Raw genomic sequence first — 16,791 nt, 5'->3', positions numbered from 1 at the left:
CGATCGAACCGCTGGGATTTCCAATAATTGCCACTCAACGGAGCGTGCAGACGAAAATCCGTTGGCGTGCACATGTGCTACCGAACGGGTGGTTGATGTCTGCAATTTTAAAATTTCTTTCCACTGCACACCACCGACGAACGAAGGACTCGGCTGGCGGGCGAATGCTTTTCAGGATCAACGAGTGTCTTCAGAGAGGAGTGGCCCTTTTTTTTACAACCCACACCCTTTTCATCGTTGCGTCGAACGAATGGTGTAATGTTGGGGGAAAAAATGGCAGTGAATTCTTTTCTCCATGCATGACACTCCCGCGAAACTCACGCATGCTTGAATGGGTCTGGTTTGGTGGATTGAAAACTGACAGCCATCGACGTCGATGAGATTTTGAACGACTTGCATGAACTTTAATGATGTTTTGCGGTTGGTTGCTTGTTGGTTGCGTAAACGTAAAACGTGTAAAAAGTTCCCTCAACTGCGGTTCCATCAGAGCTTAATGATTTGGAAGCTGTTCAATGTTTGAACTACTTTACAACATTCGCATGACAGTTTACGGAATCATCGAAGCATGTTGTAGAGTTATATACTGGGTACAAGAATTGTACAAAAGCATTTATTTGAACTAGTTTCCTGAATTGATAAATCAATCTACAAATTTATGATGTTTTATTGATGATACATTAATAATTTAAAAATTTGAAAAACACGAAGAAGATCAGAAAACTTTCAATTTAAAATGAAATAAGTAACAGTAAAGATTCTTAGCTTATTGTTTGAAGATGTTTGTAAAACTTTACAAATTCTTCAAAAGAGAAAAGGCTCTATAGTTTCCTACAGTTTACCGAGCTATTTTTCATCATCATGTTTAGGACAACCATGTTAATTTTCATGAACAATGCACACGAAAAGACCAAACGATTCCATTGTACACGCCTTGGTTAACTCGAACAAATCGTCCATTCTGATGGCTCTTAGTAAAGTTAATTGAACTGTACCCGTTTTGTTGACATAATTTATTAAATTAAAACCTACACCGCGCGCAGTACAAAAGCGGCACCGGTTCCGTTACTTTAAAGTTCTACACACAGCTTTGCGGGAAACCGCCGCAAAAAAGGCAAATGGGTTTTTATCGTACTCACACTCCGCCCAACCAACATGGCTACCGAGCAATGACGAGCCAGGGTGTACGTACCACCGGGTACAGCTGATTGCAGAACAAACCACCACGGAGTAATAAATTATATTTTTAATCTACATCCACGTGGTTTCATCGCTCGACCACCAGATTTAATTAATCGAATGGCTACACTTTCGGCAAACTGTTGTTGCACACCGGTGCACCATTTGCCACCCACCCGGTTAGTACGATGATCGGGTACGACGAGATGTGCATTGGAAAGCAGGCAGCGACCGGTCGCCGAACGGAATGGGTGGATTCATAATTAAACTAACCGGAAAGGGTGGAGCGTACGCCATGTCAGGACAGCAAAAAAGTCGATAGATTGTTTAATAGGCTTTTGGGGGGCGGCATGAGTCCGATGGGCGGAAGTGTCTAACTGCACGGCGGCTTTTGTTCCATCCTTCCGTTCCAAACATTGTCGTTGGCCGATGGAACCGTTTGAAGGATGGAACGACCAACGTCCGACGCAGAGTAACTTTTTTACAGGATACAGTTTAGAAGTCTATTAGAATCAGTCATTTTCAGAACTATTGTGTATGTTAGCTGTTTGATGGGATTCTATGAAAGTTTTAAAATCTGTTATTCGCCTCTTCAGTGCAAACAAAATTCATTTAAATATTTATAACATTTTGTGACTAAACATTCCACGCAAATTTAATGAAGCAAACGCATCTTTTGTGATATTTCACCACCTAAATTTTGAACTAAATAATTAATAATGGAATGCATTCCCCATTCCTTTTCAACCGCACCTTATGATTTTGCTTATTTCAAGCGGTTGAAAACTGTTCATCCAGTCACCATCATCAATATTTATTATCGAAAACAGAATCCTCATATTGAACATATCAAATATGTATTTCGAGGCCGATGCAATTTTGCCTGCCCTCATTTGCAGTAAAATATTTCATAACAATCGCATAACCCCCTCGGAGCTCCAAGAATCCCGCTATAACCAGACCGAAATACATACCAAAGCATCCACCCTTCTCGTTCGCCACCTCTGCCTCACCATATAACCCTCCCGAAACCTGCTTACGAGAAATGGAAAAATGAGAAAAATGCATAAATCCTCTATCTACCATCGAACTGCATCTAAATTATGCTACTCGAGGGAATCGTTTAATATGCAGTATGCTCCAATTACCCTCTATCTCCGCTTGCGCTGCAAACAAACACACCCCCAGTCCCTAAACCCTCCTCCCTCCATAGAAGCTTCAGCGGTTTGTCTAAAGCGACGGACTAAACAGTTCCCTCTCTCCAATCCGTTTCACTTCTCCACAGGCCGCCCCCAGCCGTCGGTCAAGTGGCTCATCAACGGGATCCTGGTGGACGAGCAGTACGAGCACAACTCGGGCGACGTCATCGAAAACCGGCTGCTCTGGCCGGCGATCCAGCGCTCCGACCTGAATTCCATCTTCACCTGCCAGGCAACGAACACGCTGCTGGTGGAGCCGAAGGAAAGCAGCTTCGTGCTGGATTTACACCGTAAGTATCCTTCCCCAGCTCGGATTGCTTTTTTCCTCTCTCTCTCACCCCCTTCCCCCGCTTTCTCTCTTGGTCGACCGCGGCCTCATTGCAAATCATTGTCGCCATTTTAAACATTTTCCAGACGATCCCCCCGACGATCCCGACCCAATCCAACGAAGAAGTGCCAACTAATGGGCAAAAGATTTTCCCCCGGGATTATGATTTCCGGTACCCGGTAGTCCCCACGGGATGAATCCATCTGATTGTCGAATTCTCATTTCATTAAAATCTCATTACTTTGCCGACCGGTCCACCACCGGCAACATCGGACCCCGCGGGCCCACCGAGACGTTTGCTGCGCTGCAAAATTGAGCACGTCATCGTATTTCTCCCTCCCTTCGGCACTGGCACCAAACCACCGCAAGGTTTTCTAAAATTCTTCTTCACGTTGCTAGCCATTGATTTGTGGCAACGTTTCCTTTTTTTTTCTATTCGACGACTACTCCACGCCAAGCGCACAATCCTCCTGGGAGTGAGCCATTTCTGGCGACAATGAATCCGCAGGAAATTTTCTCACTGTATGGAACATTGTCTTGGGAAGTTTCCGCGGTGGCATTTATTTTTGGGGTTTTTATTGCGTGATAAATGTGTTTCATACGAATGCCTGCCAAATTTAAAGCTGCTAACGAGCTGATCGATCGATCAATTCCTTTGTGGAGCTTTAAAATTAGTAGCACTTGTCAAGTACTTTAGAGGTAAAACATGTTATTTACTGGTGAAATTTAACGTTGAATGTAAGTTTCATGCTCTCATAGTCATTTGAAAGATAGAAATAAGCGTGCACTGCCCTTTATTTAACATTGTATATTCAAAAAACGAAATGATATACGAAACGGTTTGTTTCTAACGAGAAACAAGCAATCGCTCGGGAAACCATATCTCGATCAAACGCTAGATTCCACGAAAAGAGACCCTTAAACCAGAAAGAACCGACAACTGCACAAGGAAAACCTAAAAACAATAATGATAATACCTGGACAGTGTGCTACCGGTCGAGTTCAATTTGATTCGGAAAGGACTGAAAGCAGAACTCTTGAGGGCTTGAGTTCGGGGAAATAAATCCCATTCCCTCCCTTCCATCGGGGACTGGTGTTCTTTTTCAATCCATCTTGCGCAATAAGGCCCCATGGTGGATGGGCAATTCTGGTAAACCAAACCAAAGCGAGAAAAAAAAAATTACGAAGAAAAACCGAACCTTCCTTTGAATGTAGGGCGCACCAAATGACGGATTTGCGGCAGATAAAAGAAAACAGACCAGACCGGATAGCGTCGAGCCGGGCACGAAAAGCATCGAATTTACATCCTCAAATGACAATCCGGCGAAGCTCTTCTCGAGTTGTTAGTCGTTAGGGAGTGGAAAGGCCGGGTGGAAAATGGAGGCAAAAAAACGGAAAATCGACCGATTCCGAACGGAAAGCGAAAAACGGTTTTGCGTAACCGAGTGTCCTCGCCCTGGGGCCGCGGAGGGAAGATGAAAGAGTTATCGATAAAATGATGAAAATAATAATTCACTGGAGTTTTTTTTTTTCCTCTTCCCCGGAAAGTGAACGGTTGCCTCCGGAGTTTGGTCGTTCGCCGAAATTGTAGGCTTCGGGTTTCTTTTCCTTTTACCTTTGCATTTGAAAGAGTGTTTCTCAGTTTTCACCTCTTTTCAGGTGTTGTTTTTCCTATTGAAACTTTCCTCGACCAATGCAAAACCATATACTAAAAGAAATTTTACCTTTAGGAAAACCAAATCTTTTTTTCCCAGTATTAGAAAACACACATATCCATTATCTCGAATGCCTCAGCAATATCGTTCATTCACGGATCGCGCGCTCTTGTTTCTTTGATGCATAAAAATAATCATGTCACAGATACAATTCCTTTTCGCTAAATATCATGTCTCATTGAACCTAAATTTTCCGCCCATATCTCTTGCTTCCCTACCGCTGTATACTTTTCCCCGACCAATCACTTTGCTTCGTCACGGTTTCTGGAAATGGTATATCCTTCCGCAGCTTCCTTGGCCATTGTCCCAGTGGACACAGGACAAGCAAATATTACGGTTTGATTGGAAACCTCAAGGCACGGGCCCCGTTCGCCTTCAGGTTCGTTATTTTCCTTCTCCGGAGTCGTTTTTCCCGCTCGGTCGCTCTCGGAATCGGGCACATTTACAGGTTAATACTGGACGTTTGGTTGCCGTCTCCGTTTTGCTTTCATCTATTGCCCAACCATCTTTTTCTCTCATTTCATATTTCAACCCCACCACCCCACCGCCGTCGCAACCGAACGTCCCCCCGGGTCCGGCCGCTGCAGTGAAACCATTGAGTGTGAAGATAATGAACCCGCAGACGCCATTAGTAGCCGATCGGCGGTACGAAATCTCCTGCGAAAGCGTCGGTTCGAGGCCAAATGCGATTATAACCTGGTACAAAGGAAAGCGACAATTACGCCGTGCGAAGGTGAGTGGACATAAAAAAATGCCCTTTATTTTCCCCGTGGAAAACCAGGTGAGGACGGGTAAGTTATGGGGCAACGGTGGGAAAACTCGTCCAATTCGCCGTCAATAGCAGGAGCGCTGGAGGAAAACCAGGACAGTCGGTGGTGCAAGCCTGAGCAAGCCTTTTCTTTCGCAAGCGCCATTCATTACCCTAACCTGGCCGGTCCACCCGGGATGCGGTGAAATGTGAGTTCCAGACGCAAGCCAAAGACAGCAGGAAAAGAAAAACAATACCCGCACCGGAGCGAAGGGGGAATGTTTTATTGAATTTATGAAAATGGACCAGAGAGCACCGCATAGAATTTCCGTACCGGAGCCTAAGCCCCAGAATGTACGACGTAAACCATTGCCAATTCCTGGCACTACGGGCACTCGGAATGAACGAGTCTGGCGTGTGCTTGCGGGAAGCAAGTATATGCACCTATAAATAAGGAATCATTCTTCTCCTCCCTCGGGGGGACGATCCCACCCGACTCCCTCGAGGAAAGCAGGACTTTATGGTGCTTCGCTACGAGGTGTTTGACTATGGCAAAACTTTGCTTTGTCTGTGAATACTGCACATGGGTATGCAACATGCACGGTGAGTGCATCGATTGTCTTTCGTGAGCGGCATTTTAAAGCATCCCGAAAGTAAACTGCATGCACCTTCTGTTTAAAGGTCGATTGGAAAAATGCACCTTTCGGTATGCGCAAAACTATGCAAAGGCTCGTCATTTTCACTCCCCATGCTGCCAGTTTTTCTAACGCTCCCCGTATCAAAGTGTACGACATTGTATCACAAACATCGGGCACCGGGAATGACAACTACCACAACCGATGTGCTGGTGTTGACTTCGTTTTGGGCTGAACATTCTACCGTCTTATCAGGACAGTACCACTTTGGCAAAATCAAATTCAAGACCATCGCACAGGCAGTCCGAGAGTTTTCCCAGGCAAACAAAAGACGAAACTTCATCAATTCTTTATCGGTCCGAGTTTGGCTCGGGCTAGCTTTGCCGTTCGGAAAGCAACCCGGCGGAAAACGGAGCGCATGAGGAAAGGGGGATCGAGAAAATGCGATAACACCGGAGACACTGATCGTGTTAGTTTTTCATTTGAAGTTTTATTGGCAGTTTTATTACTCTCGATGTCATTCCCATCGATCGTGGGCTGAGCGATGAAAGGCAAAACAACCATTCGGCAAACGCAATTTAAATTCTCTAGAAGCTGTGTTTTCCCCCCCTTTTGTTTGTTTATTGCATCAAAGTCACACACTCTGGGCATGATTTGCTCGTGTTGGCCCAAAGTCATAGCCGTTGAAAGCAAAAGCTTTTTAATTGACACGGCGCAAGGGATACGTACAGTTTATGTTGCATGTCAGTTGCATGTTTTGAAACGTTTCAGAATGTCAATCAACGGAACGCTCGGGAACGTTCCAGTTTTATTTATTTAAAGCCTAACATGTCTGTGTGCCACTACTTACAGTGCAAGCTACTCGAATTGTTTAAATATTTGTCTTTTTTGGGGTAGGCTACGTCGGCATGACCTACCTTAAAAGTTACATTTTTATGTGCTTGAAGTGTGTGAAATTTTCCCAACTTCATCCCCACGATTTTCCCCCGGCGTTCGTCGTTGTCCACCGAGCATCAATCATTCAACCCAAGCGCATACGATATCTCTGCCGCTTCGGCTGCACTACGGGTTGATTACTTTATCATCGGCTTGCGTAGGACAACTAAGCCCGAGCGCCACTCAATCGCTCGCTTGCGTACGTTCTTGACGTGGAATAGAATTTGGAAAAGTGTTCAAACATTTAACATCGGCGCACGAGGGGCAGCTCGAGCGCAAACACGACACTGCACTTAGCGAAATAGCGCACCAGCTGGCCCAGGGCAGCAATTAATACTAAACGGACATTCAATTAGTGAAGCCCTTTTTTCAAACGTAGCCCCCACACCCCTCCGCCCCTTTTGTCGCTCGCCCTCAAGTGATTCACAGCCGGGAATGATTTTTTCCCCGCGAATGTTCTTGCCTCTCCGAGGCTCACTCCGAGGGCCACCATAGTTTGCGAGAAGAACAAAAGTGTGTGAGAATGGCAGCGGCGTAAAAAAATACACTAGACACATCTTGAACGATTGTGTTTCCAATTTCAATTTAGAACGAAAGCACTCTTAAAACTAGAAACGAAAACAAAAAATATTTCAGTCCCCATTGATGAACTGAAAATAAACCAGCGCAAAACGGAGGATAAATACAAAGTAATCTTATCGAGACGATTTGATAAACGAATGCAAACACTTTTCCTGCCCGATCTAATGCCCGAGCAATGAACCGCAGCAAAACGCAGATAGTCTCGGAAAAGCTCGAGAGTTTAAGCTTCGAATTAAATATTCAAATTGATTTGCAATTCGGACGGGAGCCGCTGCTTCACTGTTCTTTTCGAAGCGGGGGAAAATAATCGCTCGTCGAATGGTAAATAAATAATCACCGTGAAATGGGACACAGCGTAGACAAAGACACAATTTACGGTGCAAACGTTTGCAGTGCATTTCAGAGGTTTTGTGTGATTTTTACGTTTTGTTTCAAGGCAAAGCAGAACTCAACATTGGCGAGCAAATTCTGCAATGTGTGGGTACATGTTCTAGATACTTTCTAAATATTATTTAAATGTCCTGAAAATATAACATCACCACGAAATTTTGGGTATGATAAAACAACAAGGACCTTAATCAAACAAAATATGTAAAATTGAAAAAAAAAATCCAAGGCATCCAAAATAGTTCTAATGTAGCTTTTTACATCTGATATACTAACTTAACAAACAATAACAACTAGAAGCAAGAGTTACAAAACAGCTAAATCAACCTTCTACCTAAATAGTAGTGGTAGTAATGTATTGACCATTCAAATTGAGTAAAAACGAAAGAAAAAGTCACATGAATAAAACAGACTCATTCTGCAACAACGAACAGCCCCGAAGCCGTAATCGGATTTTATCCTCTTATCTGATAAAAAAAAACTGTAATCACGTTATCTCAGCCTGCTTTTCCGGTGTCACTGTTTTTAACCATTTAATTGTAATGAGTGAAAAGGCAACGAACCGAGAAGATTATCGTTTAAATTGCAGTTTAAGCTTTTGATCATCGGAATACATCCGCAAAAAAAAAAGAAACAGTGCACGTATCATAATGAGGCCCCGATGTAATGAGACGTTTGATAAAGGTGATAATTTGTTTCACCCCTATCACACCCTTTGGTACACATCGGGAAACTTTTCCCAACCGTGTTTTTTTTTCGCCTACGATCATTAAATCGAATTAACTATGTATGGAAATGTTGTGCTTACCTTGTAGAGTGCAATTATGCGGAAAGTACACATTTACTTTTCTTTATTGTGTTTGATTAAGATAATTCAACGAAAGCCAATATGTTTTTTCAAAATCATTTAAAATATATTACTCAATAACTTTACTAACAACTCCATTGACTTGGAAGTATTTTTGTTTACATTTAACTAACTTTATTTTCATTCTTTAAGCCGACGCAACCTATTTGAACTTTAACCTCCACGGAAGAGGAACTCCACAAACTGTCCGTTTACGTGCGTCTCAATCGTTGCATTTCGATAACGAGCCCGACTACTTACCAGCCATTATGGATCAAGTTTAACATCAAACGACTCCACTTCTTGGCCCCAAACCCCCCGCACTATCCCAAGCGCCGGTCACGAGTGGCTCTCAATTTTCAATTTCTAATATTCAAAAGTGCCTCGTGTTTCATTCCATTTAGTTGCCGTCAAACGATGGGATTGCGATCCGGAGTGGTTCCCTCGATTCTCGTTCCACTCGCTGCTATGTATGTGTATGAGTATGAATGTGTGTGTGTGGCAAAATGGTTCCTTCCAATAAAATTACCCTCCACACTGTCTATGTCCTTTCTCGTTCGTGATGGTTTTCCTTCCTTGGTATTATTTGTCTGCCATTTTTCTTCGCTTCTCTTTACCCCGCAGGAGGAAATACTCAACAACACGACCCGGTCGGAGTTAAGCTTCGTGCCGACGACGGAGGACGATGGCAAGCTGATAACGTGCCGTGCCGAGAACCCGAACGTCACCGGACTGTTTCTGGAAACATCCTGGAAGATTGAAGTTGTCTGTGAGTAGCATTACCATGTACCATCGGGAAGGGCTCAGCTCGAAGGCCCAGAACCAGCCCACAAACGGTAGGCCTTTGTGGCGCACGCTGGGCACGGGCAAGGGCAAGTTTACAGAACTTTGGATTTCTGCGGGAAGAATAAATTCAAAACTTCACTGCGCTTTACCGGAAGTCGGTCGCGTTCCACCGTGCGGGACCGGTTGGCCCGGGCGGGAATACCCGGAAGGGGACGGGATTGCCTGAGATCCCATAAAAGATCTCCGTAGCCGCGGCGCATCGAAGCGTGGAAGCGAAGAAATTAATTAAAATTAAATTCAAATCAACAATCGTAAAAAAGTATTCGCGTTTATAGTGCCGTGCCGAATGACGGAGGGGGTAGCAGGCGGTTCGCGCTTCCTGTGGGAACTTTTGCGCGCCGTAGTTCCGGTTTTTGGCTGGCGGTAGAAGAGCCGGCCTGCGCGCAATTCGGGCGCTTTCAAGTTTTCCATCAACTCCAACCTTCCGCCGATCGTCGAAAAGGAAGGTTCTCGCAAACACCGAGACGCGGGTGGTGGTGCCCCATCCGTGGCCCAAGACGGCGTCCCTTAATTTTCCGCCCAAGACAAGGACGTTCGGAATTCTTGGGCCAATGGTGGGTAAGGAAAATACAATTCGGCTTTTTATTGTCGAGTTAATTGCGGTTTTTGATTCGGTATGTTTGATAAAACTTTATCATTGTGGGCCGCAGTCCCCCGCACCCCCCCTCCCCAAACCCACGCGTTGATGGTGTGGCCAAGATTTTCGGAAACTGTTTGCGCCAAATTGCGCAAAAGACAAAACGTTCCACAAACGCCAGCCGAACCCGGTGAACCTCGTGGAAGAATTTCGCGGAGAGCGTTCCTAGGCCTCGCGCGTCACGGTTCCCGGGGACGATTCCAAGGCGGCCGGAATTGGTGAACGTGCCCGACCTTGGGGTAGGGTAACTAATTTATCTGAAACACCACCACCACCATCCCTCCACAACGAGCAAGCATTCCAAACCGAAGCCGTTCCGTTTCTGGTTTGTTGTAATATGGCGTCAAACATCCTTCGTCCTCGGTCTCGGTGGAGGAAAGGAGTCCTGCGGGTCGGGGCCGGCCGTTCCGTCTGTTCGATGCGATAATTAAAAAGTTTTCTGCTCAAATTTTGTGCGCAAAGCTTTTTCGATTAAAATCGACCAACTGAGTTGCAGTTTCGGTTACGGCTGACACTTCCGAACAATTACTGGTCGGGAGAAAGTACCGTTCGGTGTGACTGCGCAGCAATTGGTGGTAGTTGGGAAACTATGTGGGCCTTTATGTGGTCGTTTAGTTTCAAAGTGATTAAACATATTTTTCCCAACTTTATTTCAGTATGCTTACATTTGGTTTCATTCCGCTTATGAACTTGAACTAGAATGTTTAATGCAAGGCAGTTTGATGTGCAACGGTTTTACAACAGCTTTAAGAAAATTACTGGTTAAACGATCGGCTTGAAACAACCATATTTTTCTTTTAAAATTTTTAAACGAGTTGGAACTCATTTGGAGTCATGTTTGTTAATGCAAAATGTATAATCTAGTGCAGTTCATCGACTACAACATATGCTGATTAGACGTAACTTAGGTGTTTTAACAAACTAGGATAATAAAGTTTGAAAACTGAATAAATTGATTTTTTCCGTGAATTTAATTTCTTTTTAGTAAAAAATAATAATTAAAAGTATTCTTTTATAAGTCCACCTTCATTTACTTTAAACAACAAGCTTCTTCGAACACCTTTCTAAACCATACAACACTTTTCCTAGATACTTTTCTGTGAGTAAAACTTACAATAATGTGAACCCTTAACAAAGAGCTTGAAAAAACCATTACTTATGATTAACGTAACCAGTTATAATTTTACCAGTTTCTTAATCATATAATCCACCTTATGTAACAGTTTCACCATAAAACTCTACCACGCGTCGATAAACGACTGCAAGGCCTCGTGCAAAGCATCCTCACCATTAATCTTGTAATAGTATTAGCTCTCAAGTATATCCTCCCACCGCACCGCACCACCCAACCGGTTCGGTGAGCTCAAATTTGTTCACCGGTCGGTTGGCACAACCCCCTAATAGTTTTTTGATGCAGATAAGCAACTCTCCGTAAACAACTAGTCAACACACACACACACACACGAGCCGCTGCAAATGGCAAAGTGTACGGTACTCCGTGTGCTGAACCAAAACCGAGCCGGTCCCGGTCCTTAATCTCGCATCTCATCGTCACCCGTGCATCACACACCGGTAAGAATCGATAGCCACAGAACGCCCTGGGATGCACTTTAAATATTCGATTTTCCGCTCCATTCAGCCGGGCCTCGAGACCCGGGTTCCATTACATGCTTCGAACCGCAGGGCGAACCAGATGATGCACGAAACAATTGCGCTTACGTACGGAAATGGCACCGAACGAGGCACTGATAGGAGGGAGTAACGGCAGTAAACTAGCCGAAGAACGAACTGCTATCTTCCCGCTTTTCGGTGTTCGAGCATACTTTCCCGAAAGCCGTACGATCCACGTGAAGATGCCGAAACGTGCCGGCTGGTTTCCGAATCCACCCAGACTGCACTTCGGTGGCCCCGGTTCCCCTGAATCTTAGCACCAAATCCAATCGATTAACCTAAATGCAAGATTTTATTTATGATATTAGTGCAGAGTGCTGAATTTTTCATCCTCGTGGAAATCCTTCCATCTTGCTCGTGCGGAGGAGAAAAGAAAAGACCGAAACCTAACCGGCCTTACGTGACGTTCTTATACTCTCGATACGAACACGACCGCTTACCCCCGTCCCCTCCCTCGGTGCGGAGAAAAGTGCATTACTAACCGCTAACTGGTGTCTCGTTCCCGGCCGGTCTTTCGCCGGGGCTAAAAAGGATACATTTTTCACTGCCAACCCCGGGTTCGGTCGGTCGGTTGGGAAATGGGAAATGGGATGAAAACCTACGGAAGATACTTCGGTCCAATATGTTCCTGGTTGTCCACACGTTCGCGGGGCTGGGTTGACAATGTCAGATCGATCGGTTCGGAGAATGGTAGAGAAAGTTCACTCAACCGATGGGAGTTTTCCGTTCGCCCACGGAACGGATGAAAATGGAAATCGATAGGTCTTGTAGCGATTTAAAGCTGGCAGAAATGCACAAACTGCAAAAGGATTCTATTTTTAACGTAAAGCAATTACAGTTTAAAGTACACTGGATGTAAAAATAAAAATAAATAACACGTCTTTATTGTGTTGATCCTTTTTCAGTTATGTTTTGCTGGGATTTATTTGACAAAAATTTAATGTAGGTTCTCAATGAAAAGTTTCTTCAAAATAAATTATTATGCAACGAAATCTCGGGAGGAAGGCTTCAATGTGGCAGGGTTTGACGCCACTCAACAGCGGCACAGACTTTTCTCATCTAGAATGACTTAGCCACCCCAACGATGGCCCCAAAGTTGGCCGGTTCCCCTGCGAAAGCCCCGCCTTTTAAGCTACTTAATATCTTGATTACAATGGAGTTACAAATTTTTCGCCTTGCCCCGCCAACGAGGAACGGTTCGGCAGAGTTAATGCTACAATAAATATGCCTTTTTCTCTATTAGAACTTACCTCCCCCCGCCCGGTTCGATCCGATAGCAGTTAATAGCGAAGCAGCCCGAGGGCCAAAGGCTGCCGATAGAAATTATCTCAAGAACGTTCGCCGGAGCTACCGCTTTCCATGCCGTGCTGCAGGGAAGGATAAATGTCTGCGTCTATGTGTGTGTGTGTGTAGTGCGAAAGTCCACAGAAAGTGTGACCTTTTTGTCCGTTCGAACAGGCGAAACCGGTGGAATTCTGGTTTATCGATTTGGAGGCACAAAAAAGATTAGTCCGAATGATTTATCTCTTTTGCGTTTCGCTATTGTTAAGCTGAATGAAAGGTCTGGGGTAGGACCGGAGGCTGGGAGCAAGGGGGAGTGATAGGGTGGCAGATGTCACATCGGAGAAACTTTCCAAGCATACCAACCCTTGGCAACTAGGGCACGTACACACACACACATACACACGGAGGCAAGGATTTTCCGGCATGGTTGGAGAAAACGGTTCCAAAAGGCGCCTGACACACGAGCCCGATCGCTTTGGATTGGCTTTAGGATTTTTATTTTCTATTTGTCAGCCATCTTGCGGGTTTGATTCCGCCTTTCGCGCCGCCCCCGCCGCGTCACACTAACCACATTTCCGTTCACATCTATCTCACTTACCCGATCTTCCCCCGGTTTTCGCACAGACCCTCCGATCGTGTCGCTGCGGCTCGGCTCCACGCTATCGGCGGACGACATCAAGGAAGGCGACGATGTTTACTTCGAGTGTCACGTGCAGGCGAACCCTCCGTGGAGAAAATTACACTGGCTGCACGACGTAAGTGTTATTTATGGTCAATTCTTTTACATCCGCAGCGCGCGATTTCGGACCCGAGACATCCGCCGTCGAACTTGGCCTGCGGCTTCCTCGGGGGAGTCGTATTGTTGTGTCCGCCCGGCCAAGCACCTTTTCCCAGCACTCTTCCCGCCCCCTCAGGGTGGAAATGGAAACCATGAACCGATGATCGTAAAAGATGTTTTCAATTCCAACCCGCATTCGGAGGCACGCGGCGGATGGCTTCCAGTCTCCGCACCGGAACGGATAATCAGCGATGGGCGAATGAGATATTAAACTTTTATAAGCGCTCTCCGGGCGCTCCGAAGCTTTCAGCCCTCACCCAGAACCGTTTCGTCTTTCCGCCTTCCCGCAGGGTGTCCTGATAACTCACAACGCGTCCGCGCGGGTGATACGGTCCAATCAGAGCCTGGTGCTGCAGAAGGTCACCCGCAACTCGTCCGGAAATTACTCGTGCAGCGCAATCAACGCCGAAGGTGAAACGGTCAGCAATCAGCTCGCGCTGCGGGTCAAGTGTAAGTGTACTCCCCCTTGCTGCCGGTTTCTGCGGTTAACCCCATCCGTTGTAAAGTTCCCATTTTTTTTTTGCTTCATTCAAATCCAGTCCGATCCTCCCCTCCAAGCGAGGAGGAAATTATACAACCCAATTTCCTGCTGACCGATTGGTTCCGATCGACTGTATCACTTTTTAAATCGGTTAACAAAGAGATTTAAAATTTAAAAACGATCATCCGTCATCTGTATTTTTCTTTGCGATAAATACTATTGAATTGGAGAAGAAAAGTTGAACCACATTAATACCTAGCGCATTTAAAAAGGTATACATGAGTTCTCAATTTTGATTTTCATTCAAACACTAAAATTACAAGGCACAAAGTTTGAAAACAGCCAAAAGTGGGTGACAACAGCAACTAGTTCTAAAAAGTATTTGACCTATAAATAAACTATAGTATTTGACCTATAAATAAAAACTATAGTATTATTAAAAACAAGTTCTTTGGGAAGCTAAGTCTTCGTTTTGTCTGCGAAACCCGCCCATTTAACAAATCTTATAAATACATTTTATTTTAAAAAATTGTACCAAACAAGTGTGCTAAAAACACTTTGCAGTGGACGTGTTAAAAGTTGAAAGTTTTTCCTTTGCAAAAAAAAACAAACAAAACCCCAAACAGTTGTAGGGTCTAGAAACAACCAAACAAACAGCTGTTTGAAAATATTCTTAACCACCTTCAGTTAAAGCAGATATATGAAAAGAATTGTTAAAACAAGGTTATTAATAATTATTTAAGCACAATGACATTGATTGCAGAACTTTGGAAAACAAAGGGCAATGCTTAAATTCTACTTACAGTAATCTAGATACAACTTTCATGGGTTTAAATGGGAACCTTACAAAATTTGCTACAAAAATTCAAAACTGAATGATGGTAAATGAGAAAATCTGAATTCATACCATATGTTTAAAGCATTCATAAAATATATTATGTGTCGAAGCAAACTTCTTAATCCCTTTCCATTGTCACCTGTTTCGCTTTCGTGTTGGCAACATCTAATAAGTGATGTTCGGAACGCTCTTAACATGCAACCAAGTGCCTGCTAACCATCCTTCCTCCCCGCAGATGCGCCAGTGTGCGCGACCGATCGGATCATCATCGTCGGTGCGTTCCGGAGCGAGTCGTTGCAGATACCGTGCGAGGTGCAGGCCGATCCGCCGCCTCGCCAGTTCAACTGGAAGTTCAACAACTCGGGCGAAACGCTCAAGATCGGCAAGGAGCGCTTCGTGAAGAACGGCTCGGTCAGCCTGCTCAACTACATGCCGGTGAGCGATCAGGACTACGGGACGCTCACCTGCTGGGGCCAGAACGAGGTCGGGACGCAGGACTGGCCCTGCTTCTTCCAGGTCGTCCTGGCGGGTAAGTTGGCTCGACCGGGTGGCAAATTGCGCTCTCATTACAACTCAACTCAACCGTCCCTCCAGGGCTCCCGTCGGCGGTGAAAAACTGCTCGATAAACAATCAAACGCAGCACTCGGTCGAGGTGCAGTGTCTGCCCGGGTACGACGGGGGTTTACCGCAAATCTTCATCCTCGAGGTGATTTCCAGCCGGACGGGCCGGGTGCGGTAAGTCACAGGACGCACAACACAACACTTTGTGTGCTCGGGAGCTTGAACGTGTTTGTGTGTTTATGTGTGCAATCGATGTGCGCCTGGCGTGCGGGAGAGTGTTTGAAGTGCCACTCGACGTGTGACACATCCGTATCCACCTCGGAAAAATCCACCCCTCAGCTACCCTTCCCTCCCTCCCTCTCTTTGGCAAACAAATCACCATCAATTGCAGTGTAACGTTTCGGTGCGCACCTGCCAACAATAGGAAACACTCCATCATTATCTCTCACCCGTCAGGTACCCGGCCTTCTCCCCCCCCAATCACCACCCACAAGCTGGAAGGTTCAAAGGGAACGTAACCCTACACCCACCCTAGCAGTGGGTCGAAAGTTGAGTGAGAAATTGCAAATACCGCTGCGGTGAAATGCAACCCCGCCGGAGTTCGTGGCCATGGAGGGGAACATCGGCGCTGCCAGCGAAGTGGAAAACACAACCGCACCTCAACAGCACATTCGATTCCAAGCGATGTATGTGTGTGTGTGTGTTTTGTCGATGTCAAACGAAAAGATGTTTTCGTACCGCTGGGAAAGTAAGGTGCATGGAGAATGCGTTCAAACCGTTCCTGCACGATGCCAATCACCGACGCCCGGCAACGTATTTTCATGAGCAGCACCCACACACACACACGGTCATTTTTCACGACACCTACGAGGTGGCAGCTCGAAAGGATCAGAGATTGTGGAAAATTGATACGCTGTGAAGACACCGTTTGCTCCATGTTTTTGTTTTGTTGGTTTTTCTTACAAAATGACATCAAAAGGTCTTTTGCTAACATCAGAAGCAAATGGTTCATTGTTATGTAGATTTGCAAGAAACAACATGATTACTTTTATCTCAGGGAATTATTTAACAATTAGGTGTT

At 45.2% G+C, this 16,791-nt stretch overlaps 1 protein-coding gene across 1 annotated transcript in view; it reads left to right on the top strand.

The window, feature by feature from the left end:
- LOC131292982 (CD166 antigen-like) overlaps positions 1–16,791 on the top strand; it is a 147,808-nt gene that overhangs the window by 120,171 nt on the left and 10,846 nt on the right. Inside the window, exons 6-12 of the mRNA XM_058321063.1 lie at positions 2,462–2,665; positions 5,006–5,151; positions 9,178–9,322; positions 13,616–13,746; positions 14,120–14,279; positions 15,384–15,677; positions 15,743–15,884. Of these exons, the coding sequence (XP_058177046.1) occupies positions 2,462–2,665; positions 5,006–5,151; positions 9,178–9,322; positions 13,616–13,746; positions 14,120–14,279; positions 15,384–15,677; positions 15,743–15,884 (1,222 nt within the window). The remainder of the gene's footprint in view (positions 1–2,461; positions 2,666–5,005; positions 5,152–9,177; positions 9,323–13,615; positions 13,747–14,119; positions 14,280–15,383; positions 15,678–15,742; positions 15,885–16,791) is intronic.

Source organism: Anopheles ziemanni, chromosome 2 (genome assembly GCF_943734765.1).
Source record: "Anopheles ziemanni chromosome 2, idAnoZiCoDA_A2_x.2, whole genome shotgun sequence".
NCBI classification, from domain to species: Eukaryota; Metazoa; Arthropoda; class Insecta; order Diptera; family Culicidae; genus Anopheles; species Anopheles ziemanni.
Note: the sequence above shows the minus strand (reverse complement) of the source record. Positions and strands in the feature narration are given on the sequence as shown.